The sequence below is a fragment of the Haliaeetus leucocephalus genome, unplaced genomic scaffold, assembly GCF_000737465.1.
Source record: "Haliaeetus leucocephalus isolate CR32 unplaced genomic scaffold, Haliaeetus_leucocephalus-4.0 Scaffold555, whole genome shotgun sequence".
NCBI lineage: Eukaryota > Metazoa > Chordata > Aves > Accipitriformes > Accipitridae > Haliaeetus > Haliaeetus leucocephalus.
The window spans coordinates 20416320-20439828 of NW_010972991.1; the positions used below are offsets into that span (position 1 = coordinate 20416320).

Consider the following 23509-nt stretch of genomic DNA (forward strand, 5'->3'; position numbering starts at 1 on the left):
CATATAGAACTATTGAGAAACTTGTTTTATATTGCCAGTGCAAGTTTGGAATTTTATTTTTCTTGATCTTACATTAAAGAGGCTGAGTTTGGTAACATATTATCATAACCATAAGACAGACATTGAAGGCATTATAGAAATTAACTTATGAGTGAAGAAAACATTTTAATAAAAAAAAAACCCAAAACATAACAGGCAGCTTACAGACATACTGGTTTAGTGTAAAGTAATAAGAAAACCTTTGTTATCTTACAGGTACTAGAGAGCCCATATTGCTCAACAACTTCACAAGTAGCTATTTGGACCCTTCTCCAGAGATAAAAAGCACTGGTCAGAATCTATTAGAAGACTTGAGTTATTTAGCAGGTTTCCTGTCAGATGAGGAATGGTTTATGGCTTACAGGGAACATAGCTCTTTCCAAGGCCTCATGACTGCAGAGGGCAAACGGAATCAAGAGTTTTTGTTCCATAGAAGATAGCTAATATAGCCAGAAGAGCCAAAAGCCCTTCATGAGAGGTGTTTATGAGGTCAGGAAGAATATGTGTCTCTATATGCTTTACATATGCATTCAATACATGTATGCTTCAATGCAGTACTTATTCATAAATAAGTAAACCAAGTTTTCACCATAAAGGTCAAAAGTTACTTTATTACAAAAACAAAGAGCCAGAATTTCAGAAGCTGTTAGGGCAGACCCCAATCCACCCATTCTAAAGAGGGGCCAAGGGCTTCTGTAGGGAGATGGGAAGGAGTACTGCACACACCAATTCCCACTGAGGGCACAACAATTCAAACTAACAAGTTTAAGAGACATGTTAGGTAAAAAAAAAAAACAAAACAAAAAAAAATCCCACTGTAACTGTGTGACTTATGTTTTTTGGTTTTTTTTTTTTTTTTAAAATTGTCACTACCTGAAATACTCTAAAACTTGGGAAATCCCTAGATACCCTGAAATTGTTTCCCTGAACAAGATACCGAACAAGCTGTTCTTGGTAGCACAAGCCTTTAACACGGCAGACAATGTTCTTTTGTGAGATTTGTGCATTTTCTGCAAAAAGACTTCTTTGTTCCTGCTTCGTTTCTCCTCTGCTTTACCTGGGGTAGTACGCTGTGTAGTTCATGAAGAGCTGAGCCCCAGCAGGGTAGTATGCCGTGGAGGGCTGGAGCGTTCGTGGGTTCAGGAGCATGGATGGCTGATACAGAGCAGCTTCTGTTGGCACAACTGCAGCAGGAGCCGGAAAGGAGTAGGAAGGGGGTGAAAGGCCTAAAGGGAACAAATGGAAAATAGATTAGGACCTTCTGAATTCCAGCATATATATGGTCTTCATTAGCTGAACAACTCTGCAGTAAGAGCCTTCACAAGCTTCTCATTCTCTTGCTCATCACAGAAAATAAATCTGAGCCACCAATGTGAGCTTGACTACAAGTGTTGTGCCCACCCCCCTGCCCCCCAGTCAAACGCAAAGTCAGTAACGCATAAAAAGCCACCTCTCACTCTTGGAATAGGGTGTCTTTCTGAAGAGGCGGCCAGTTTTTCTTGTCTAGGCTCAGATTTTAATGAAGTCTCCAATCAAGAATGAGACTTCTCCACTGTAAAAAGGAAACAAAGAAACTTCCGTGCTAAAGATCTGCCTAACATTCCCCACAGCAGAGGACACCTTTTCATGCTGACACTCCCTATCCTCCAAACAGCTCTGTCTTCGATTAACCAACAGCACAGTGAGAGAAGTCATGGCTTTGCAGCTTCAAGTATTAAAACTGAGTTTAAAAAACAAAAAAAAAACCAAACCAAAAAAACTCCAGGACTTTGTGGTGTTTCAAGAAGGTGTGAGGTCCTAAATGAACTCTCACTCATGAGAGCTCACCCTCTTCCTTTACCACTCTTCTCCTTTTCTTCCCTCTTCCCCTCCCCAGTGCCATAAAAATGAGCATGTAAAAGCTTTAGATAATTCTGAATAGCAAAAATAGAGGCTTACTTTAAAGTGACAGTCAACATCTCACTGCATTGTGGAATGGGGCAGTGACAGAGCCAAAAGGGCTTATCTGAGGAATACATCACTGGCATTGATAGTTGGAAATGGGAACACTGACACCTAAGACTTCCCAAAGTTTGGGACTCTGGCCAAGAACCTATCCTAGGAGCTCTCAGGAGAAGCTTCCAACCCCTGTCTGGAACAGCTGTCACACATAGAACTACATACTGCAGATCCCAGCTCAGAAGGATACTTCCATTGGAGGGAAAAAAAAGAAAAAAGAAAAAACCAGAAAACTTATCTCCTAAGGATTAGGTGAAGGTCTATTCACACTCAAAAGGAGCCACACCCAAGAAATTTACTGCCATATTGGCAGCTCTGACTAGGATTTAGAAGACACTTCTTAGAGCTAACAACAAAAATAATAGAGAGACAGAGAGAAAGCTCCTACTTGACTACCTTGCCATTTGTGATCTTGGAAGCAAAGTATTATTTTTCCCATAGGCTCAGATTTATATGGCACATATGCTTAGTAAGTTAGCCCTTAAGCTCTTAAAGCATTTCCCCCAAACATTTGTCTAGAAGTCCATGTTCAACCTAGTAGTTCTGAGGAGCATAATTTCACATGAAATAGTTTCTGTCGTTCTCTGAGGCCAAAGCTACAGGTATTTTACTCCCACACAGGCAACCTCAATTCTGTATGAACAGCAAAAAGCAAAGGAAGAGTTCAGTCAGTAGTGGTTCAATAGGCAGAACACTTGTGGTTGAGTCCCAAAGGAGAGCATTTATTTCATAAATTAAGTTTTGAAAGTGAAAGGGGAAGGGCTTTTACTTGACATGTTCACCATGATGAAAAATGTAAATACAAATCAGTTTAAATGGGAAACAGTTCTTTAAGGTCTAGGCAGGGCTTACAAATTGCTTTTCAGAGTCATGGCTCACCCTGGCCAAGTTAAGTTTCAGGGAGCAGAGGGGAAGTTTGCCACTGGAAAAGCAAGAGTAATTTTTAAGTTGTTCTTCAGTCATAGTAATTTCACAACCAAAGGGAAAAATAATGATTGCAAGCTGCTGATGATTTAAGGTGAAAAGACCTTATTTTAATACCCCCATTTGACACTTCTTTCCAAGAACCAGAATCAGAGTCAACAAAGCAGATCCAACACCTACCCGCACATAGCGTAGAATAGTGGCAAGACCCATACAAAACTTACATGGTAACTTACATGGTGGTGGGGACAAGCCATTTCGATTTAAAGTGCCCCCCATTAATACAAAGTTCATCTCCTCAGCAGAACACTGAAAGACTTCAACATATCTGTCCTTCATAGTCTTCTTATGACACTTCTGTGCAGCTAGAAAAGCTCGGTCTGCAGATTTCATCTGAATAAAAGCATCTCCTGATGGACGTCCCTACAAACAAGGCAGACAAAAAGAAATGTTTCTGGAGCTCCCATGAAGTAACAGCATAGCAATAATTTGTGCTGTCAAAAGCAGTCTCTTCAGCCATAAATACATCCATCTCCAAAGTCAAATACAGTCAGTCAACCCAAGCACCCATCAGCATGTTTAAGCTCTCCTCCCCAAAATTGTTCCAACTTGTGCTAACATGATTGTATTTACCCATTTCAATTAAGCTGCGTCATAACTTGACCCATGTTACTTCTATGGTTAAAAAAAATAAGGACACATATGTGAGAGACTACAATACAGGAATACTTAGGTGCTTTGAGACCTGCTCTTACCAATTTAGTAAGAATGCAGAATTGAAAGATCTAATTCACATTTATTATCTGTGATTTTTGAAATTCAAGGATAAATACAGTCAAGTGCCAAATGTTAAATGGTTTTAAAATTTTATTTTAAGGCCAATATGGGCAGGGATGTTTTTGAAGGGTACTAGCCTAAGGCTTGGTATGCTCTTGTGGAAAAAAAAGATGACATCCTTATATACATCTGTAAATGAGTGGGATATGCAACTTAGAAGAGTCATTTCAGCCACATGCAGCTGCTGACTTGAAGTAGCCAAAACTAGAGATAGAAACCTAAGCCAGCTCTAACTTAAGTTCTGGGCCAGTTCTTCCAGTTTCAGAGGGAAGAACAACTTTATCAGCATCCTTGACAGAGTTGTTCATGATTAGAGGGTTGAAAACAGGAATGGTGGGAGCATGCAGAAAAATAAAAATCTAGTAGTCAGGCAAAAGCAGTATCTGGGGGAAAAATAAATACCACAGCTTTGGGCAGGAGTGGCAGATAGCCCTCAGGACTATATACGCACACTAATTTCTTCCTTCAGGTTCTTTTGCTACTGCTGGCAAGGGCCAATACTACTGCAAACCATTACTTGTGCTTTAACATCGGCATCTTTCTTGGCCTCTTCCAGCTCTGCACATTCGTTACAGTTTTTCAGCCTTTGCTAGGTCAAATCCTCACAGACACAGGAATCTCTTTAGATGGAGAGGTACTGGAATAACTATAGTTCCCTCTCCCTCCCCACACCCCCAAAGCACAGAAGCCCTACACCAGGACAAAGTAGTATTTTGTAGTTTTAGCTTAGGCTTAGTGTCAACCAAAACGATTTTAGAAGAACCATTTTTATACCACAATAATAAGTGTGATCAGTGCAATCACTCAGGGCATCTCTGTAGAGTTAAAGGAGTTGCCATCATCTCCTCCCCCTAAAGTCACAAGACTGTGCAGATAAGGGAGATCACAACAATGCACAATCCTTTGTCTAGAAAGTTTTGTTAGAAACTGCTTCCAGAAAACAATGGCAAAGATGTCACTGTTTATACGTGTCAATGAGCTGTTAATCTTGGTGCTTAGCTATGACTGTTTAAAGAAAGCATCCACACAGTTCAGGAAACCCAAAGCTTCAGCTGCTGACTTATGCCATAGGAAATCCTGTCTCTAAAAGGATGCAGTCACATTTGTCCTCAAATATACCCGAGGCACATTGTTCAGCAAGGCAGGGGCAAAGCACTCCTTTCAGAGCTAACATTGCCTACGCTTTTGTTTTGAAGATACTCCTTGCCTGGTACAAGAGGAATTATGCATGCTGTTGAGCAGGACTCCTCAGTTCAAGCCTCCTACAGTGCAGGATCACAGCTCTTGCTCTGGGAACACCAACCCCTCCAAGACTGTGGCTTAGCTTTAGGCACATGGGTCTCAGTAACAGAAACCACTCTACAGCAGATGCAGCAGCTGGCATAGCAGGGTTCAAATAAGCCAACACATCTATTGCCAGTACGCTTTCAGAGGAAAGCTGAAGGCTAATTAATATCATTAGTGTCAATGCCAAAGGTGCTTCCCTACTGATATCATCAGAAGAACTATGTTTGCATATACAGGCAGTTGGCACAAAGTAGCTAGAAACATGGTGTCTACCAACCTGGTGATTTAGTACCATATGAACTCCATGGGTTCGAATATCTGTAGAAAACTCCCCCAAGAACTCCAGGATATCCTCTATAGTAGCAGCATAGGGAAGACCACGCAAACGTATGCAGTCTCTGACGTTAGTGGAAGGCACAAATTGTTGAGGTAATACTGGAAGTATAGGAGGTGTTGGGAGAGGAATGAGAGGTGTGGAAGAGTACCTGTTCAGCACCTGTGCAAAACAGAAAAACAGAGAGGTTACAGAAACCCTCCTTATTCATTCTTCAACTCAGAGGAACTGAATGTAACACCAATGCCATCTGTTTTCACTCTGAGCAGTATTTTAAGAAACAAGTGAGCTAGATTCTGGACTTAAACCACAATGGCAGTGCTTAGAATTCAGATGTTTTAAAGAAACTCTTTGGATCATTTTTCTTGAAAAAACTTAAAATTATGTTTTACTTGAACTGTTATGCAACCTTCAAAAGACATCTTGGAACACAACACCTGTATTTCTACAGTATTTTTATTGGGAAAATATCCCAAAGCATTCTACCATCTACAGAGTCATGGTGACACTTCTATCCAAAATATCTCCTCTGCAAAACTTCAGGAAAGTCTGGGAACTAGAAGCATATTTCACTACCAAACAGCCCTGACTTTGGATGCAATAGTCCATCAAATAGCATAGGTGGTGTTACTGAGTCACAGTATTTGTAACAGTCACACTTTCGAGATTTCTTGTTACCAATTTTAACAGTAAAAACCCTGCCTGGTCAAGAGTTCACTGAATATACAATCACTACCCTTTAACTTTCTCTGAGCAAGATTAAGCTTCACTTACATTTAAACAGCTATCAGAAGGTTTTGCTAAAGAAAGAATCATGAGAGCACTTGAGAAAAATACAGTGACAAAAGTGAGTGTTGCAGCTATGCCTTCTCATCATTAGTGTCACCCTTCAAACAAGGCACTTTTTGGGGGAACAGAGCTGCACCATTGCTTGGTTACAATGATACAGCTATTGGTTGGCCATAATTTGCATCATAGACAAGAACTTTTAGAATCATGTTTAGAAGTTAGTGACCTCAACTGGGACTCTACATACATAAACAATCCTCTCAGCCCTACTGCCTTTCCCTGACAGCATAACTGCAATTAATGGTCCAGCAAGCCATGTTAATGCAAGACAGGACACTCTTCAGCCCCAGTTTCACAAAGTCCTGCCACCCTCTGCTAGGTAGCCAGTGCTGGCAGAAGATGGCCAAGACCTGCCTTAGAGGCAATTCGTAAGACTCTTGAGGTACATTGCTCTGAAGACAACAAGTACATCAAAAGGCTGCCTTTTTCTGTACCAGTGACTAAAGATAAGTCTTTTAGATCAAGATCTGTTGCTAATGGTCCTCCTGAATAGACCATTATTGGACTTAGACAAATTCAGTACCTGTAGCGTGAAGCACTAGACCCACATAAACTTCCTACTATAACTGCTGTTTGCAAGGCTATTGGAAATCAAAACCCCAAAGGTGTGTATATATGGATGTTTGCAATCATATATACCATAAGATCTTACATTTAGAGGGAGTAAAGTCTCATGGAAATTCAGACAGTACTCTTTTCAGCAAGAGTCAAGAGCTAGAGAAAAGAATCTTTCAAGTCACAGCCAAGCAGTATTTGCTTCCACTACTGTATGTCAATGTAGGAGTTTGGATTACAAGAAGCCAGTTTGTAAGGTTTACACCTACCTGCTGAACTTCTGCTGCAGTGCTCCTGAAGAGTTCAATGTACCTTTTCCCCAGCAAGTCCTTATGCTTTTTCAGTGCATTTTGTGCATATTCCTCACAAGCAAACAACACAAAGGCATCCCCTGTTGGCCTGCTGTCAGGGTAAGTAACAAACAGGACTCCCTCCTTTCCTCCTGTTACAGGGCAGTGCTGGCCAAAGAATGCCAGCACTTCTTCTGTTGTCACGTTGAAGGGTAGACCTCGCATCCTGACAATCACTTGGTTTTCTTTTGACAAGAACTGTGCAACCTCATTGGAAGTGCCTTTAACAAAAAGAAGTACAGAAGCGCTTAAGTCTAGGCAGCTGCATAAAAACACGAGCAAGTCTTGGCATAGCTACCTCCTCCCCATAGACAGTTTTTGAGCAGGTAGAACAATATTTGCCTCCAAAGTCAGGAAAGGTGTCCCTCTGATAAACTAGAAATATTGTATAGGACACTTCCCATTAAAGTCTAGTAATGTTAATCCATTTGGGAGAGATTCATCCTTATCCAAAGGGAGAATAAAAAGTACTTACAATGTTCAGAGCCCAAGGAAAGCAGTCTGTGAATCTCTTGTGTGAGCAGTACCTGTGCTACCGTGCACCTTGCTTTTCTAACTTATGAATACCTTTGGCATGCTCTGAAGCCATACTATATAGTAACCAAGTACCCAGACCATTGTGCTGGGAAAGAAAGGTGGTAGGGCATGTTGAAAACAGCTCAGAAATTGCATTCTACCCTGATAAACTGTCAAAGTCTGCCAACTCTACTTTCAGTATGTCTAGAAGATCACTGATGCTTATACTTATAACACTATGCTAACCAAATCTAGCTGCTAACCAACTCCACATCTTAATATGATCCTTTCACTTACAGCTAGCTCATTCTGCAAAGAGGTTTGGTTGTGCCAGACATGCACCATTCTTCCCCAATGTCAGTGTGCAATGTCTTTACTTTGAATGTTATAACTATTACCAAGCCTATCAATTAGCTATTTATTTGACAGCTTAATAGCCTCTCCCACTCTAAAACCTCAACCTCAGACATCCAGTTAGTCATTTACAATCCCCCAAACAAATCTGTCAGGAACGAACAAGGACCTTAAGATAGCATTGTAGATACATAACAGCTTATTGGATCTTAACTCAAATTCTGTATGCTTGCAGTCATGAAGGGGAGGAAAAGAGACCACAGGAGAGTTTGTAGAGCAGGTTTTGCAGCCTTTCAATTCAAGGCTCCAAATATTTCAATATTACCCTTAAATAAGCATTCCCCCCAAGTTCCCCCTTTAGTTTGAGGCAAAGATTTCATTTGAAGAAAATAATTTCCATAAATCCCTTGTTATTTACACTGTGATATCTGTTTGCTTTTACATGCAAGTCTCCACAGCAACAGCAGTCATATTGTTTTGAAAAACTACTCTGGTTTTGTTTTTCAGCAATCAATAACATTTAGGTCCCTTCAGTTAAGAAGATGGCCTAACAAATTAAGTTCATATGCAAGATCACCTTGCCTGATCAAATCCTTATTTGATAGGCTGCTTGAAAATGGCAACAACATAGAAGAGAAAGATGGACAGATAAATCATGGAACATCTCAGACTACTGCTAGCAGAGCACATAGTAATCAACACACCAGCCAACTACTTGTTCAAAGAAAGAAAATGAAAGCCCACAACCAACAGGAGTGGTTTATAGTCAAAAGTTACAGATGCTGATGGAACAAACCCTCCCTTCTCACCCCCTAAAAATTACCTCCTGCAATTTTAAGGAAGTCTTCACCTGTTGCCTTGTACACCTAAGGAAAGAAAAGCACACATGCGATTGGCATGCTATTTGCACTCCTGTTGAGAAGAGGATTTCAAAGCCAGTGTCACGCACCTCAATGTATCGATTCCCCATGTGATGCTTGTGCCTTTGTAGCGCTAGATCTCTATGCTCTTCACTTACAAACCTCACGAGAGCCTCCCCATTCCTCCTCCCCTGGGCATTGAGACAGAGCGCAGCACCTCCCCTGCAAGATTTAAATAAAGAGAGAGATAAAACTCCATGACCAACACAGATGAAGCACTACAAATGTAGAGGTAAATTCTTAGCTACTAACTTGGCAATATTTAGGCCTTTGAAGAACCTTGCTATGTCCTGGTCAGATGACTGCCATGGCAATCCTCTTGCTCGGATAACAGCATTGTCATCCACAAGTTCCATCTTGCTGCTGCAGGCACAGAAAGAGGGGGTAATGGAGACACATCTGCCTGCAGCATCCGCCACACACCACCCTCTCTGCTTGTCACCTGTGCTCCAGGGACAGGCTGCTGTCCCTGCTCTGTGTCTGCTAGACGGCAATGCCAGGGCAGCAAGGGCTAAGTGCCACCACCATCCAAAGCCACTATGCATGTTTCTCCTCAGGGAATGTCTGTTCTGTTAAGCTGTTCCATTCCCAGCTCCACTTTCCTCCTTCACCACATTTGTTCCTTGAGCTCTCATCTCTTCGATGATGTTCCCAATTTACTCCCTGCTCCATTGTCTGAACAGTGTTACTGGTACAAAGTCAAGCACTTGCTGTTTTAATCTTAGCTAGGTTGTAACCAAAGCAAAGCAGTTAGATGTAACTGAGGTTAGTGCTTATTATTTATACTGTGACAGTGTACAAGAGCCATTCACAAGCCAAGACCAAATCTGTTCAGGGTTATAGTCAGTACCCAGAGGACTCCTGCCCACAGTTTAGCCTTAACATTGCTTGTTCAGGCCATCACTGTGCTACTAGAGACTAATATAGCTACCGGCTACATTGGCTGCTTAGCATGGGAATAGCTCAGCCACAGAAAGCCAGGTTTAATTGGTCATTACCACAGTCTCTTTTGTTCTCTTACTTGTTAAAAGTGCCATGTACAACAAAACACTCACAGCTACCCAAGGCTGCCTTTCTGGCTATTGCAAGGACAGGTTTTTGCACAGAAGAGACTATGCAATTGATTAAGCAGATGAAGTGTTGTTCAGCAGCAGGACTCCCTTGTACAAAAGGGCTGTGGTATGCCTTTTTATAAGAGGGTCATGTTTCTCACTCATATTTTAATTTCTCAGGTGGCCTTTCTGTAGGTGTCTGTCCCAAGCTGTTGCCCCTCACCTCCTAATTCTGTACTTCTCACTATCACAAATAAGACTGGAATCTTCCACCTCATCCCAGGATTTTGTTAGTGAAAGGGAAAAGGCTTAGAACAATGCTAAGACATAGCCCCTGAGCTACTCTCACTGGATACTTTCTGCCAATATTGTTGCATTCTTTTCTTGCTTCTTTTGGCTCAGAAATGCCAGCATCATCTACCATTATGACAGTTCCTTAATCTGGAAGGGGGAAGTAAGTATTCATGCAAGACGGGAATATAAATAAGGTCAGTTTAACACCAGTGTCTTGTGAAACTGCAGAGGGAGTATCCAGCAAACCACCGAGAAAAATCTGTATTCATACATAGAAAAGCATGATTACATTTAAAAAAACCCAAACATACAAGCAACAAAACAGTCATCAAAAGTAGATAAAGCTTTATGTTTAAAACATATTTTGGAAGACGATCATCACAGCTTAAGCAATTTACTGGTAGCACAGTATCTTTATGGAAATGTTTCTTCCCTATAAAAAAAAACCCATGATGTGTGTTCAGTAACTGTGAAGCAAATTGCAGGAAGAATGTAGGAGTTAGTACCAATAGGGTTACTTCTGGAAAACTGCTTACATTCTTTGTTAATAGCACAGCACACTTAACACCCATTATAAGCACTGATTAGCAGAACCCAGAACTACCAGCAGCTAACAGGCAACACTGAAGCCTAGCAAGATAACTGGCTTGCATCTGATCATAGAGTATCTGTTCCCTTTCCCCACTTAAAGCATCTAATTGATTGCCACAGCAGCAGCAAGATAAATAAAAATACTGGCAACAGCTATTTGCAAATTAGCAATACAGAGAAGTACAGCTTATCTAAACAGTATCTTTAAAAAAAGGGGGGGGGGGGGCGCACACAGAGAGAGAAGAGGGAAGATACTTACCAAGGTCCACTTTCAAATTTGTAGTTCACTCTTTCTGGATCTGAAAATCGGTGGTCTATGAAATACAGCACAAGTTATTTTCTTTTTCCTCAGCATACAGGACAGGCAGGAAAAACAAACAAACAAGCAGAGAAAACTCATTCATCACAATCACTTACTGTATGGTTCAGATATTAGTGTTAAAATAATATTCCCCATGTCTTCAACTTGAGAGGCTCCATAGGGAAATGCTGGACTGTTCTTGTCAAGATTTAAATCTTTATGCTGGAGTTAAGTCAATCATCACCAAACAGATCTCTAATTGGCTTCCTGCTAGAGCAACAAGCTTTCATGTTATCCTTGATGGTAAGTCACTTCTCAGGAGAAAATTTAATCCATTTTCCTGCGGGGATACATTAGCTGTTCTGCCTTGGCCTCTAACTACTGCCACCTGTGTGAGTGTGAGGTCACTCCAGAAAGTGTCTGGGGACATGAGACCCCATAATAAGGACATATATATATATATGAGTATATATAATATACTAATGAATTATGTATGTTAGACAGATACACTTTTGCATACAGAAGAGACTGGAGTTCTGTCCTCTTTAATTAACATCTTCTTTAATCTCTAGGGGAAGATCTGGGGAAGGAAAAGCAAACCATCAACTAGAAGCTCCAGAAATAGGATATACCACATGCTTTCTGAACAAGTAAATCCCAAAGTAGAATAAATACCTTACTCAGCACTTTGACAAGATTCACAAACAGCACCTTGTCTAAACCTTGCCTATTAGAAGTTACAACCTGAGTTTTTCTCAAAATGCTTCTGCATAACAGTGTATCTGGTAAGAGTGCACCATTGTAGATAACCAAGGGACAAAACCAAGTGTCACAATCCCTATCTTCTTCGATCTGAAGAATTTTGGAATATGATAGAAACGATAAGCTCTCCTGCAACAGAGAGCAGGAAGTGTTCTGTCCTGGAAAGACAGGCTGTAGAATGACCAGACAAAAACCCCATGTTCATAAAGGGAGTCTGATATAAATTGCACATCTTTTCCACACAACTTTAAACAGAGTTTACTATGGTATCTCTCCCGCTTCATGTCATATTTGCCCCTCTCTAACACCACGCTACAGGACTATGAGGTTACTTGCAACTCCATCATTATAAAGCAAATTTTTAAAGAGGTCTTTTCCACTCACATCTTCTTTGAGGAGTGTAGGGTAAAAAAAAACAACAAGGAACAGAACAAGAAGTGAAATATAAAGCAATCTGGGAATAGGACTTGCTTTTTTGACTTCTCTTATCACTCTGCATCAAGACTTTAGAGCAAAAGTGAGAGAGTTCCTTAAAGACAACCTATCCTGGCACATCAGTACAGTAATGCAAGACACTCAAAACAAATACACCAATTATTTGCCCACATCCCCGAAAAAACTACATTAGACACATTTCAAATGCTCAAAAGTCTACATTTTGCTGCTCAAAAGTTGCTTCTCAGTCCAAGATGGCAAGCTTTCTCCTAAAAGAAAAAAGAGCTTTCTCCACCTAGAGTTGAGCACATTTTGAGTTGGCAGATGCCTATATGAAGGGCAGGGAACAGAAGAACAGCTTCTGTTAGAAACAGACACCACACACCTGCTTTGTCACACCATCTCATTAACAGCAGAGGCAGCACAAATTTCACTGCGAAATCAAGTCTTTCCTATTATTTGTGGGATGACTGCAAGTCACTCCTACAAAACAGGGTTTTTTTAATTGTTTTTGAAGTTTAACTGTTATCTTGCTGTAAGATGAAAAATAATTTCAACTGAATTAACAAACTCCTCTTCCACAGCAAGGAAAGGAAAGCTGCTGTGCCACCACAATACACTTTGAGGCTAATTTGATTTTGAGTCTTTGCTGGTTTTAAGCATGCATTGGAGTATGGAAAGTGAGAGGATGGTGCTTAGTCTTACAGGAGCATTTGAAATTTAAAATGAATTATCATAGTTTAAAACCCAGAAAACTTAAACCAGTGACCCACCCCCTCCAACTCCTTTACTAAATACAGTTTGCTAGCCATTGCCATTACCCTCCCTGCTGGTACCTCCTTTGGAGTGAAGCAGCAAGAACATTAAATGGTTTTCTTAAAAACTAAGCTAAAAACCCTGAACGAGCCACATGCAACAACCCCAAAGCACAATGTAAGAGACTATCAGTATTTATGACAAGAAACTTCTTCATTGCAGTATCTCTTCCTAAGCTGTACACTCAAGCTCATCTCCTCCCTTGCCCCCTGGGGAAGGGGGGTTGAAAAGAAAAATAATCCACAGACTCCCTTGCAGACAGAGTACCTAATCAGCACCACACAGATGTTTCTGGGCACCTATCAGAGTGCTTCTCCTTTTCCTGACACCCTTTCCCCTGAAGCATCCAACAGCTCCACACTGCACTTTCACAGAGTCTCTGCTGCCCATCCAGGGAACCAGAAGCTGCTGAAGATACAAGTATTGAAACCCTGGTTTTGCCTGACCATTTTTTTATAAAGATTTTGGAAATATTATGTTTCCTCTGTCAGAGTCAAGAGAAATTGGGCAGGAGTTTCAATAGCTATTACAGCAGGGGACATGCATACACATGTGCACACACACACACTTGGCTGTTAGACTGCTGTCAAAACTGACGAGACATTTCAGTATTTCCTTTTTGCAGAGCCAAAGATCCTCACAAGCAATCAGCCGCTGGAGAGGGGAATGCAGCAGTGTGAAGGCGCTGGGAATTTGAAGCAAGGCAATAACATAAGGAAAAACAAACAACTCCCCCATCCCATGTTCATTTTCTTCAGAAAACATTTTCATTGAAAATATTGATCAACAGGAGATATAGTTCCTAAAAATGCTCTAGTCCCAACAGAAGTTGGTACCAGGTGTTCAGAAACAGGGAGTCAGCTGTGCCTAGGAACTCTAGATTAATATAAACACAGTGGGAGGGGAAGAAGAAAGTCATCAACATTAGCAGGAGTGAGAAATCGCTCACACCTTCACCTCTGATTAGCTAGAAGCAAGGCTTTTAGGCAAGACTGGAGAAGAAAATTGATAGTTTTCTGCACATGTAAGGAGCATGTTAATAATAACATTAGTTAAGTGAAAACTTGAATTCTAAAGAACAAGACCTACTACATACAGATGGACTCCTATGAACAGAGGCACTAGAAATTATGGACACTTGGGAAAAAGCTGTTAATGGAACAGTCTTTATAAAACCCACCCCTTGCTCTGGGAAGGGATACAAGACCACACATGTGTTTGTGATATTTAAAGGTTGCCCCTCCTAGGCAATTGGAAAGAGTTGATTGCAGTGGGTAAATCCAAGTTCACATTTAAAGAAGTGTTAGAAAACAGACCTGGTTGTCTAAAGCTATTATATGCAATAGAGTGGACACATTCTAAATGAAGCAACAGGCAAAAGACACTCCCAAACAACAAAGCAGGATGGGAAACAAGGAACTTCTTAATTTTGCTGCACAGCTGCAGTACCACCTCCTGCAGCACTCAGCAAGTTAACAAACAGGGCGGGAGGGAAGGCATATTCTATATCAGGGTTGCCTATATAATATGGAAGAAATTCCTAGATCACTTCCTCAGATTCATCACCACAGCTTCACCCACTGCCAGTGCCCTCCAAGACTTCTTCCCTCCCACTGTCTCTTCCATTTCTCAGTCTCTCAACTTAACTATGGCAAAAGAAATACTGAACAACTGAGGTCTGAGATGACATGACACAAACTAGTATTGCAGTTGCATTCTGCACTGATCCTCTTACCCCTTTGTTCTGTTTTTAAGTCTCTTCAGGCAGAAGATTACATCTTTAAGTACTACTTTGCATAAAAGTAAGCTGATGTTACCCAGTTCCTGGGTACTATCACAGGAAATACAAACAGCAATATACAAGATTCTCAGGTAATACCCAATAATGGGCTTTTTATTACCAGAGTTAAGTACTATTCGTTATAACTGTGCTCCACATCTTGTTTTCAACACACCCAGGTCAAAAAAAAAAAACCAAACCCCACCAAGTTTCAGTATTGCAGTATCCAGATTGTATGCAGCACATTAAGCAGGCTGTTCTGAAGTACACCTGTGTTTCTACCGACAATATCCAGCAGATACTTCTGGTAAGGAGTTATCCTCACAAACCCAGTTCAGAAGTGAGTGGAGCAAACCATGCACTGGAGGAAGCAAGAGCTATTTGCCATTTAATGGCTTCTGCACACCCAATCTTAAGGCAAAGGATGAGTCTTCTGCAGACTGAATATGAATAGTCATGCAAGCTTTGTTCACTCCACCCTGAAGGCACTCACAGCGGTGAAAACTGGCTCAGCAAGCTTTGCAAATCAAGTGCAGCAAGTATGGGAGGTACAGAGGGTGCAAGAACAACCCTCCTCCTTTTGTATACTTACACATGTTTAAAAAAAAGATTTCAACAGACCTGAGTTCCTTTCTCTGCTGGAACATGATCGCTTCTCTCAAGTTTTTTGTTACTCAAAATTTCTCATAATTGTCCTGCTGTCACTACTCTTACACAACACTGACTAGAGAAAGTCTGCCAGAAGACTGTCTCGTACACCAAAAACTGTTTTAAGACTGTAAGTCAGGCAGCAGTAGCACTCAGAGATAACAGTTACAACTAGTCTCAGTTCTTCCTCAATCCCTCGAATTTCACGGCAATTTTAACATTTCCTTACCTTGAGTGAAAAGAAATCAGTGGCTGTTTGTACATCAAATTTATAATTTCTTGGGGGTGGGGAAGTGGTGAATGGAAAGCTTTCACCTGAGCACTTGGATTTGGAATAGTTTCATTGCTGTACACAATTTCAAGTAGTTTGCTGAGAGAATAAGTCCCAAAAGTACTTTCTAAAGGAAGAAAAAAACAGCCAATTGTTTGGTTTAATATCTCTATTCTCTTTTTCAAGATTGTGCTTGCCTTGTCTGCAAGAAATACATAGCCAAGCACCAACTACCCAGTGTGTTATACACTGGAATATGCATCTTGAATGACTGTGCAGTAGGAAGTTCTCCCCTGACTGTTGGGAACAATAGAGTACATTCCATTTGCCTGTAATTTGTTGTTTAATCAAATGTTAGTCATCAAAATGAAATCTTTGAATAATCCTAATACTTTAAGTAACTGTACAATAATACCCAGCTTTCCCCTAACTCCTTCATATCACACATGTTTCCTCTCACTGATCACAGCCATCTTGCACACAGGTAAATGGAGATGCAAGTACATGAATGGATGTGCCCCCCACCCAAATCATTCTAGTCCTGCTCCTACCAGTGTGTAAATGCAGGTCTTCTGCATATCTAGTCAGTACCCTACCCCTAAACCAAAACCTTCTATCCCCACCAAACGCCAGCAGACCTGGCCCAATATAGTTTGTGTAGCACAAATCATGGAAGATTCCCCTCATGCAGCCCCTTTAGCTATGGGGTGGAAGATCTGCACTTTCTACAACAATAACAAGAGCTTGGTCAGATTCTGTGCACTAATCTGTAGCTTCATTTCAACCTACTCTTTTTTTTTTTTTTTGGTCCCCCACCCCAGCATACCCACTTCAAATCCAAGTTACTTTTCATTTAGACATTTTCTTTTCTTTGCTACATAACTGTCTAAGGAAGAAAGTAGCTGTCCCGCTTACATGAAAGGAAAAACAAAATCTCTGCACAAAACTGTTTGAACTAGTCTTTAAACTCAGCACCTGCTTCAGCAATTTATTTTTTTTTTATCCCAAGCATTATATGCATGTCCAGACTCTCCAAGTGCAATTAACTTACACAGCTTCTGACCCTAGGGAGATTAAGTCAATACATTTCAGCAAGGTGAGGAGAAAGTTATCATATTTGTCAATAAAAGGAAAACAAATATTATTTTATCTTTCTGGTCTCTGCATCCTCTGCCCTCAGCACCCTCAAGCAATATAGGGCAGAAACAGTTAATTTCAGCCATGTTGCATAAACACAGCAAGTTTACAAATAAGAGCATCAGCAGTTACAAAAGACAACAAACTACAAAGATTAATACAGAGCCAGAATGAAGTTATTTAGGTTTATATACACCTTAAGAAGCACATCAGATCCAGAATTCAGACTCAAGCTGACAGCATTTGGATAGAGTAACCGAACTTCTAGAACTTTTAGAAAATACTGTTGGCAACTGCCAAAACCACCCTTAGATGGTACTGACTCTTTAGGGGCTTCCCAACAGTCGAGTAATGCAGGGTGGTCTGCTCCCCTCTCCCAGCAGGCAGGGAGTACACAGCCTGTCACTGTGCCTTAGCTGCCCAGTGACACTCCAGGTGCCTACAGTCATATGACTATTTCCACAGTGGCAAGACATACACCAGACATTCACACAAGGACAAAGCAAAGGCATCTCTCCAAAACAGCCAAAGTAGCTCATTGTCTTTAACTTCTCCATCTCACATCAAAGCATCCCTAAACAATGTATTAAGTTTTGGACCATAACTTTAAGAAGTCTGCATCATCCACCTTCTAGACTATGCAACACAAGCATTTATTTCACTTTTCTACATAAAAATTTCACACTCCTACAGTAAGCATACCGCTTTGGTTCAGAGTAGGGGGAGAAGTGATTTCTGCCTCTTCACTAGGGGAGATTAATCTTAATTTGCAGATGACAAAGCACATCAGACAGCCTCCAGTATTCAACCTTACAGTTAAACACAAAAAACCCCACACATACATAGATATTTTATGGCCCCAGACGCAGGTACAAAGCCCAGGTGATGCTAGTCCTGGGGTGAAAGGCCGAAACAATTCAGAAGCCACAGACTTTTGAGTCTGAAAAATACCAGCTCTTAATGGCAACCATTCTATGGACACAATAAGCTAGTCAGAGAAAAAAAAAGTTATTAAAAACAACAACAACAAAACCCAATAAAAATATAAAAAGAGCACTCTCAAATTCTTTTATCCTTCCTTGCTAGCTAGCTTTTGTGGTCACTGCTTCAATAGGTCAGTAGGGAAGTCAAGTGTTTTCCATGTCCAAGAGTATGTTTGATACAAGGACTGGAGCCTGCAGCAAGAGGGGAGACTACCAGATAAGCAAGGAGGAAGGTACAGCCAAGTCATTTACAGCCCCAGTTTCGGCTCTGATGATTGTACATGGCACACAAACAAAACCAAGCTAAGACTAGTAAAGAGCCAGAAAGGACTAGCTTAGAGACCACTTAAAACTATTCAGAAAGTAATTTTAGACATCCCTGTCACTGGAAATGGAAACATGTTACTGACTGCATCTTATTGCCAGCCCAGCCTCACCTTGCTAGGTGTAACATATACAACTTCCACGAGACTGAATACCACATGTGCCAACAGCATCCCTGCCTTTGGTTCACTCCCGAATCAAAGATTCACTACAAGTTCACATCAAGAATAACTGTTTCCCCTCCTAAAAATTAAGATGTCTCCCAGCATTCACTCTTGCCTAAAAATAAAATAAAAATCTAACTGATGCAACAAGCAACCTCACAACTTTAACATTAGGATTCATGTCAGCATTTGAACAAATGTGCCAGTTACACTAAACTGTGAAGTTTAAGAGACAAAACTATAAAGGTAGTAAAGAAAATGTACAGAAATCAAGAAGAAATACAGGATTTTCCCCATGGGAGCATGCATATGTTTTTATCTTTATCTTTGTGAGAAAGCTCAGTACTGCTCCAAGTCACTCATTAAAGTTATACCACCCCTAAACATGTGTTGCAAGCATTACGCATGCATTGTCCTAAAATTCAGCCAAAGCTGTTACAGCAGTAGACACCATCACTGTTAAAAGGATACATTCTGTCATGGCCGCCACATCAAGTTTGCTAAGGTCAGGTGAGCCAGGGCAACACTTCTTGAACTCTTTCCGCAAGTCAAAAAAGGAGTAGAAGCATTCAGGCAGCAAGATATTCTGTAAAAGGACAAAGTAACTACTGTCAGCTAGGGTGAGTTCCGTCTATTTTGTCTTTAGATACCAAACTTTCTAACAATTTCCTTATAATGGGTAGGAAACATAAACAGCCTTTGCTACAGAGAAACTCACATAGCTCTTCTTAGCCACATTAATATGTTTATAAACTTTTTTGCTTAAGCAGCTTCCTCTGTGTGGTTTAAAAAGAGAAATGTGTTTTTTTCACTGGAGAAACATTTGCTATTACTACTAGTGTCTCAAATCCAATATATACATATGAGAGCAAATGCCTGCTATTGCAACATTTATCATCAATTCTTTATTCTAATTTTAACTGTTTTGGTTTATAGTCAAGGCTGAGTTTTCAGAGAATAGTCACACTTCAAATATTTATTCCCTAAAAACAAACAAACACACCCCACCCCACCCCCCAAGAAAAAACAACAAAAAACCCAACTGTGTGCAGGTAAGGGTTTGATATGGTACAGAGGTTGTCAATCTATGAGTCTATGCGCAGTAATTGCTTTAATTGCAGCATATGAAGCCAGGATCAAGTTATGTAGCCCACTGAAAGTCAATAAAAACCTTTTCACTCCACCACTACATCTACCACATGCTTTTAATTTTTTGGGGGTAGGAAGAAGACAACATGGAGAAGACTTGCAGGGAAGCTGTTTAAACCAACACAACCCCCCTATTCCTTTAGTTAGCTGTTCACCCCAGAGCTTCCCCACAGACACAATACTTTGTATTCCACTTAGCTGTTTGTTGCCTGCACTGCCTCTCTAGACCAAATGTAAGGGGTTTCTGTGATTTAATGACTAGTTACCATCTTGGCATTGTAAGAGAATGACAGGACATGTGAAAGCACATTTAGGGATACTGAAGAAAAAAGTTTACACTCTAAAACAAGTTCTGCTTTGAGAACATCAGAGCTTATCTTAGCATATGGACAGGTGCATTAGGCAAACGATACTCTTTAAAGACAAACTTAGGAAAATGCAGGTGTGCTTGCCAAGACTTCCTGCTCTAGTTTTAGCATGGCTATTTTTCTGCCTTGATGAGAGATCAGATTCTGTACTTCACTGACATTCAGTTGGAACAGTTGATACCAATTCATCCTCCAAATACTGAGCTGCTAGATTGGTTCAGACTGGGCATCTTAAAAAAAAATATATATTCTCAAGAGTCTAGTGACTTCTGCCTATCTGGATTTTAGCAATTCCCCCAGCCCCACCTCAGGATTAGGGTATGCACCAAAGAACTATTACGGATCTTATAAGCATCTGGTTTACTTAATCTATAGGCAGCACAGAGCAGATTTGAAACGAATAATTCTTAACAAAAGAGCAACACAAGATTTTGATGAAGATTTGATTCCTATCAGTAACCCTGTGATGATATAGAAAAAGGATGCCTATGCCTGACAGTTGTCCCTTCTTTTGTCCATGTAATTTAACTGCATAAAACACATACCCATTACAAGTGAGAAGAAAGTCTGTTAAGAACGCATTTCCACATTTTCTTACATTATACCCTAAGACAAGTTACATATATAGGGAGTATCTCTTAACTATGAATCAGGCTCACTGTTTCTCTTCTAAACCTTTAAAGGTATAAATACTTAGAGCACCAACAAGTATTAAAACCAAACTCATCCAATATCAGTTTTGTAACAGCACAGACTGGCAGCAGTACCCCTTCAAAGATGAAGCAGCAAACTGATGGGCACAGAGATCAGTTGCAAGGAGAGGAGCAGAACAGCTCAGAGCAATGCATGTTCATAGCAAACCACAAAACGAGTTGTTATTAATATTGAAGCAGTTATTTCAGGACTAAAGACCTGGCATATTGCTGCAATCCTATCACTAATGAAAAGTAGGCAGGTCCTCATAACACTGTTAGTGATTTGGCAACTCTGAAGTTATAGAAAACTCTAGACTATGGGACTAGTCATCCCTCACAGCCTGCCTCAAACTACTGTTCAGCTCCTTACAAATACAAGTACCGCCCTCGGAGCATCAGCTGAATACACGAGGATTGAAAGTTGCCGAAGCTAAAGGTGAATGTAAAATTTCAAAAGACAGTTTATGATTAAGGTGGTTAACTATTTGGCAACACTTCCAAATTCCCACTTGTTAACCCATTGTAGCTCCTACAGCTGTAGGAGCTACAAGTACTCTGTCAATGCATTGCTCCTTTCTCAAACACTTAACTCCAGAAAAATCTTTCTCCCGATTTACCTTAAAAAGGCATCTCAGGGCTACATAAGCACAGGGCATTGTCTATGCCTTCCACATGGACAGGCTCTTTAGTCTGGTAAGCATATTAACATGAGTGATGTTTGTGCTAGGGTTGCGTGGAGGCACCCTCATAGTAAAGAGAAGTTGATCAGTTTTGCAAGAAATCATATAAAGCACACTAAGTCAAACTTAAGCTACAGCTACATACCTTTTTGGAAGCTTCAGGGTGCAGAACCTGCCTGATGTGCAACTGTCCATCAGTACAGAAACAAAAGGAAGTTCCTACACCGATGTTCAGCTCATTGCTCACGGACTGATTAAACTGAAAGCAGGAACAACAAAAAACCATACATGTAAAAAAGATCAGGGTGGCTGCGCTAGGCAGCATCATCAGTTGGTAACATGTTATTCCTGAGCAGCAGGAACATGGTGCTGGAGTTCCTTTCTGTGTAAGCCTAGTCCTTCACTTCTGTAGATCCATTTCTTACTAGCTAAGCGCATAACTTTCATGATAACTATCTTCACAAGGAAATTACCACTTCCCCCCCCCCCCTTCTAATGAGATGTGGCCACACAGACCATCCACATGACAGAAAAAAACCCAATCCTTTTCTAGGAGCATTTGCAAGAGCACTGCAAGGCAAGGAGATGTAAAGCTGGTTGCAGAGAGCTGAGGGAGTGCCAGGGCAGAAGAGTCTTTCAGACAGGGCACTCAAGCATGTTGGAAAAGAGACGGGCTTTCAGCCCTACCCTCAGTGAGAATCACGCACACCTCCCTGTTTATCTAGGGCCTTCAGCACTGTCTCCTTCCCAGGACCGATGAGCCACCGCAAGCCTTAACAGGGCCTGCCACCACCCAGCCTTTTCAGCAGGCACCTAAACTTGGCCTCTTCCAGCACTGATTAGGGCTCACTCTCAGCTGAGATTCAGGGTCCAGCACGGCAGAAGACCAGGGTAGGGGGGTGCTTGACCCCGACCTTCCTCTCTTGGGGTTCAGTCCCTCCCAATGTGAATGAACAAAAGGCAAGGGAGAAACGTCCACAAAGCCCACCACAGACCAGGCTGCCTGGCCCACATGTGTCTGTGGTGCCCCTGTGCCAGGCTCCACTGCCCCAGTGGTGGAGGGGATAAATGGATGATAACACTGCCTCTACCCCACTGGGCAGCCCCCGTGGGAGACCAGCACCCACCAGCTGGTTACGGGGCATCACCTGTCTCAGTGCCTGCTCCAGCGGTGGAGCCAGCGCCAGGCTCTCCACATCCACCTGGGTGGTCTCCTGGCACTCAGCCGTCAGCTCCGGGTGGTCAGGCCGGACCAGCACGTCATGTAGGTGCCCCAGCTCCAGAGAAAGCAGAGGAGGGATGAGTCAGCTCCCCGGGCTGGAGGTCCCCACCTGCAGCACCGGCCCCTGCCCTCCACCAGAGCCTGCTCCAGCCTGAGGCACCCACCGCCAGTCCAGCGCTGGGGACACCCTGCCTGTACCCAGCACGGCAGGGGCCAAGGGGAGCAGCAGGTCGGGGTGCTCCCCGCTCGGGGGAAAATACCTCCTTACTCCTCAGGTCGACCACTTTCCACAGGAGCTGGAGCAGCTCTCGCTCATCCGAGCCCAGCCTTGCCCCGTTGGTGCCCGCCGTGGTCACGAAGAGGATCACCAGGTAGTCGGGAGACGCCGTCATGGTGCCACTGAGCCAGCGGAAAGGATAAAAAGGGGAGGGAGGAGAGGAAAAAAGAAAAAAAAAGAAAAAAAAAGAGCGAGCGAGCGAGCAAGAGGGGGAAAGAAAGGGGGGGAGAGAAGAGGCCAGAAACTTTTCCTGCCCGAGGCGCTTCCAAGCGAGACCCAAGCGGCGGAGCCCCCACCTGCAGCCTCGCTCCCCGAGGACCCGGCGCGGGGGAGGCGCAGGCTACCCCCCCTTTCCGCCGGGGCGGGCGGCGGCCGCTCCCACGCCGGCTGCACCCCTGGGAAGCGCGCAATGGCTGCGGGCTTTTCTGCGCGGGGCCGCGGCCCTACCTGCCCACCCCCGCCCCACGTGGTGCAGGTAGCACACACCTGGCGCCGCCCGCCCATTGGCCCCGCCGAGCGGGGACGTGGCAAGCGCGGGGCGGGCGGGGGTCTGCGATTGCGGGCGGGGCGCCCAGCGCGGGGCCGGGACTGCGGGCG

General features: G+C 42.2%; 1 protein-coding gene across 1 annotated transcript; it reads right to left on the reverse strand.

Annotated features, from left to right (window-relative positions):
* Window positions 1-905: 905 nt before the first annotated feature.
* ESRP1 (epithelial splicing regulatory protein 1) lies at window positions 906-23027 on the reverse strand. The gene is made up of 13 exons (XM_010577098.1): window positions 22896-23027; window positions 22562-22690; window positions 21559-21672; window positions 18993-19107; window positions 11318-11416; window positions 11160-11214; window positions 9216-9326; window positions 8993-9125; window positions 8867-8909; window positions 7093-7394; window positions 5363-5581; window positions 3186-3384; window positions 906-1265 (listed from the first exon to the last, which is right to left on the reverse strand). Exons 1-13 carry the CDS (start codon window positions 23025-23027, stop codon window positions 1093-1095), a joined length of 1824 nt encoding a protein of 607 aa, XP_010575400.1. The 3' UTR covers window positions 906-1092.
* Window positions 23028-23509: the final 482 nt, after the last annotated feature.

Excerpts from the sequence above, each read along its gene's own strand:
- ESRP1 (XM_010577098.1), bottom strand. The coding sequence starts at position 23,027 with ATGACGGCGTCTCCCGACTACCTGGTGATCCTCTTCGTGACCACGGCG. Across the intron at positions 22,691-22,895 it reads TCGACCTGAGGAGTAAGGAG|CTGGGGCACCTACATGACGT; the intron begins GTATTTTCCCCC and ends CTTTCTCTGGAG. Across the intron at positions 9,327-11,159 it reads AAATTTGAAAGTGGACCTTG|CAGCAAGATGGAACTTGTGG; the intron begins GTAAGTATCTTC and ends CTGTGCCTGCAG.